At 47.7% G+C, this 3730-nt stretch overlaps 1 protein-coding gene across 1 annotated transcript in view; it reads left to right on the top strand.

Moving 5' to 3' along the window:
* The window catches only part of NECAB2 (N-terminal EF-hand calcium binding protein 2), a 67458-nt gene that overhangs the window by 9119 nt on the left and 54609 nt on the right, over window positions 1–3730 (top strand). Inside the window, exon 2 of the mRNA XM_027902546.1 lies at window positions 925–949. Within this exon, the coding sequence (XP_027758347.1) occupies window positions 925–949 (25 nt within the window). The remainder of the gene's footprint in view (window positions 1–924; window positions 950–3730) is intronic.

The following is a 3730-nucleotide window of genomic DNA, read 5'->3' on the forward strand; positions in this document are numbered from 1 at the left end:
AGATTCTATTTTATGGCTGACTCTGATCTGTCTTGCTGGTGCTTTTATTCCCTCTGCAGGGAATTTTCTTTGCAAAACCAAAATCTCTGCTCTTGCTCAAATGAATAGGGTCAAGCCTGAAGAAATGAGGAGAATATTTTACCTCTTCTGCCCAGTTTGTGAACGTGCTAATTTTTTGGTAATTTATGGCCAAACCTGTGCTAGCAGCCATTTTTTGTAGGAACCTGTAAGTTTTCAACCTTTACACAAGCCTTTTTGGTATTATCTGCATTGTGTCAGGGGGCTGTTCCTCAGATGAGACTGGTCAGAAAACCAGCAGTTGTTTCTGCTGTCCTTCTCCCAGGCAAGTTCTCCAGTACTACACATTATTGCAATTTTTTTTCTTCTGAAATGGCTATCTGATTCCTCTCTGGGGGCTGTTCCTCCACACTGTAGTTTTAAGCCTAAATATAATCTCCTTCCCACGCAGGAGACTTGCTTTAAAAAAAAAAGTTGTAAATAATTTTTTTCAGAAGTGCAGAACTGCGAAACTTGCTTTAAGAGACATTATTGATGCCAGAGGAATTGGCTGGACTGGCTGCAAGGCTGCTGTAATATTTTTTAATGTGTATTTTTGTGGTGTTGGCTGCACAGTTTCAGCTCTCCGTTGGGAGGGAGGTGCTGGAACTGCTGGAATCATTTCCTCCCATTATTCCAAAGGCACCTGTACTGACACTCTGCCCTGGCAGAGCTTGTCCATCATACTGGTCTGGGGGAGAAGAGCTGAGTCTGGGGAAGGGGGAGCTCAGTAAAGCTCGTGAATTGTCTCTTTTGGGGGCTGGAGCTGCCTCTGAGTGGGGCTGAACGTGGCCCTGGCCAGAAGGACTTCACCCTCTCATGTTGAACAACACAGTAAAAGTGCTTCTCTCTCTCTTTCAATTCTAGATTTTCAGAAGAGCTGACAAAAATGGTAAGTCTGTACATTCATATTTCACATTTCTTCATTGGACTGTTGCCAGCATTACCATTTTTCCTGATAGCACCATCTGACTGTTTAAATGTCCTTCAGTTTACTGGATCTGATGGTGATGCAGTCAAAGCATCAGAAAAGGTTTTGGTATTTCTTTGGAAAAGCTATTCTTAGAGCAGAAGTGATAACAGTGTGCAAGTCAGAACCCACTAGATTTGGGACAATTTCACAAAAAAAAACCCATGAAAATAAATCACAGGTAAGTGATAAGTGAGGATTCACCACCTGGTAATCTTGGAACAGCTTTGCAAAGCAGACTGAATCTGTGAATATTGGTAGTTTGGTTCCTGAATGACTGGACTCATCAAGGAGCAGCATGCACTGATGTGTGTTTTCAGTCTGTACCTGTGGAAAGCTGAGCTGTGATGAGCCCACCCCTGTCTTTACACAGGGAATAACACACACACATCTTCACCTGGGAGGAGAGAGCTGCTCTGCTGCAAGATAACACGCTTAAGGAAAGAGGAGTCAGTGAGTCCAATCCCAGGATCTTTCTCCACCCTGAAAAGCAGTTTAATTTTAGCTACTAGATCAAATCCCAAGAGCTGGTATCTATTCTTTCCCTGTTGTACAAGAAGAAAATTAACTATGCATCAAAAGCGTGTGTGTGTTTGCAGAGGGACCTGTGGGAGGGTTGTGCAGAGGAGAGCAGGGGACAGGCTGTTTATTCCCTTCCAGATGAAAAAGCGAGATCCCTGCTTTGTGCAGGAGCTCCCAGGTGCGTGTGCTGGCTGCCCCTGGGTGAGGCAGTGAAGGTGCTGTCAGCTGGCTGCTGAATGGCAGTGAATGCCCTGCTAATGTGGGCTTTGGCTTACGGTGACTGACACAGCAATGACACTGAAATGTGTGGCTTGGAAAAGCTGAGCAGTTGTGCCATGCCAGGGGAACGGGGGGAGAGCACTGCAAGTGCTGCTTGTGGGAAAAAATGAGTTTGTGCTTTTGGCCCCCAGCTGGACACACTTCACAACCCCCTGAGCACTTCAGTGTGGGGTCATTGGAGACCCAGGGGTTGATGAAATATTCGAGGCTGCCTGTGAGAGATGCTGCCTGTGAGAGAGAGATGCTGCCTGTGAGAGAGAGATGCTGCCTGTGAGAGATGCTGCCTGTGAGAGAGGCTGCCTGTGAGAGATGCTGCCTGTGAGAGATGCTGCCTGTGAGAGATGCTGCCTGTGAGAGAGGCTGCCTGTGAGAGAGAGATGCTGCCTGTGAGAGAGAGATGCTGCCTGTGAGAGAGACAGGCTGCCTGTGAGAGAGACAGGCTGCCTGTGAGAGAGACAGGCTGCCTGTGAGAGATGCTGCCTGTGAGAGATGCTGCCTGTGAGAGATGCTGCTGCCTGTGAGAGATGCTGCTGCCTGTGAGAGATGCTGCCTGTTTGCTCTTTGCTGCCCCACGAGCTGAGTGCTGGGGCTGCCAGCCTGGCATGAATCTTACCTGTCACTGCACATCAGGAGAGGTTTGGGGAGGTCTGGGGGACTGCAGCAGTCAATGCCTTTGCTGCATGGAGATGCTGAGTTCAGTCTGTGCTTGGTTAGTCCCATTTCTGTCTGAAAATCCCACTCCAGACTTCACCCTGGGAAACTGTTCCTCTCCAAGTCCATGCTCAGCCTCCCTCCTTCAGCAGCTGCTGCCTCCCAGTGCCCAGCACAGTTTCTGTGTAGGGCAGCTGAGATCAAAACCAGTGATTTTTCTTTTCAATAACAAATGTTCCTGTGCTGAACAAAGCTGGAGAGGATACACTTCAACATCCTGGTCTTGGCATACTTATTTCCAGCCACTGCTTTTCGAGCTCTGTCAAATAATGCTGCACTTTTGTCTTAGTTTTAATTAAAATTATAACAGCTGTGATGAGGTTGAAGAATCAGAACTCAAAGTACAAGTGAATATTGTTGTTGTGTGAATATTAAGGCTTTTCTCCTTCATGATGGAAGGAGCTGCTGCCTGCCAGACAGACACATCCTTCCAACCCAGCCAAGAGGGCAGAGCTGTCATTTTTGTGTTTACCACATCACAAGGTTGTGGGGTTAAATTTTAGTGCGGCTTTCAGAGCAGGGACAGCTCTCTTGTTGTATTTGGTACGTGCCAGTGACAAGCCATGAATCTGTGTCTTGTGATGAGGGTGATAACTTGGGAAATGATGAACCTTTGGGCCCACTTGTTCTGCTCTGGTGATGGGTCTCTGAGAGGAAAGATGTACCTTTGGAAAGCTGATGACTTTTTCTGACCAATTCCCTTACTGTTGGTGACACTCACCCCAAACTGGTTTTGCAGCCTTATCCTCTGTTCCTGCTGATGGCCAAACAGTCCTCCAGCAGTTTAACATGAACAACAGGAAAGGCCAAACAGGATGCTTTTGTCAGCAGGAGCAAACCTGTCATCTCCTCCTGCCCATCTCCTCCATGGGCTTTTCCCTGGATGTTCTTCCCCCTGCATGTCCTGCAGTGGTTTTCCCTACATTTATCCAGATGCTTCTTTTTTCTTGAGAGAGTACCTGCCAGCCCCAGTGACCACCTTCACCAGCAATTTATGTTTGATGGACTCTGGATAACAGACTTTGCCACTCTTGGTAATTCGCTCAGTATGTTCCTCTGCAGCATTTTTGGGGTCACAGCCCCCCCAGCCCCTGCAGCTTGTACCCCACAGCAGCTCCCAGCAGCTGCTGCAGGAGATGTGCAAGAATATTTGCCTTGGCAGAGCCTCCCTGCAAACCTGGGCTCAGAGGT

The sequence above is a fragment of the Empidonax traillii genome, unplaced genomic scaffold (genome assembly GCF_003031625.1).
Source record: "Empidonax traillii isolate 1590-97213 ecotype Southwest subspecies unplaced genomic scaffold, ASM303162v1 scaffold887:size345335, whole genome shotgun sequence".
NCBI classification, from domain to species: domain Eukaryota; kingdom Metazoa; phylum Chordata; class Aves; order Passeriformes; family Tyrannidae; genus Empidonax; species Empidonax traillii.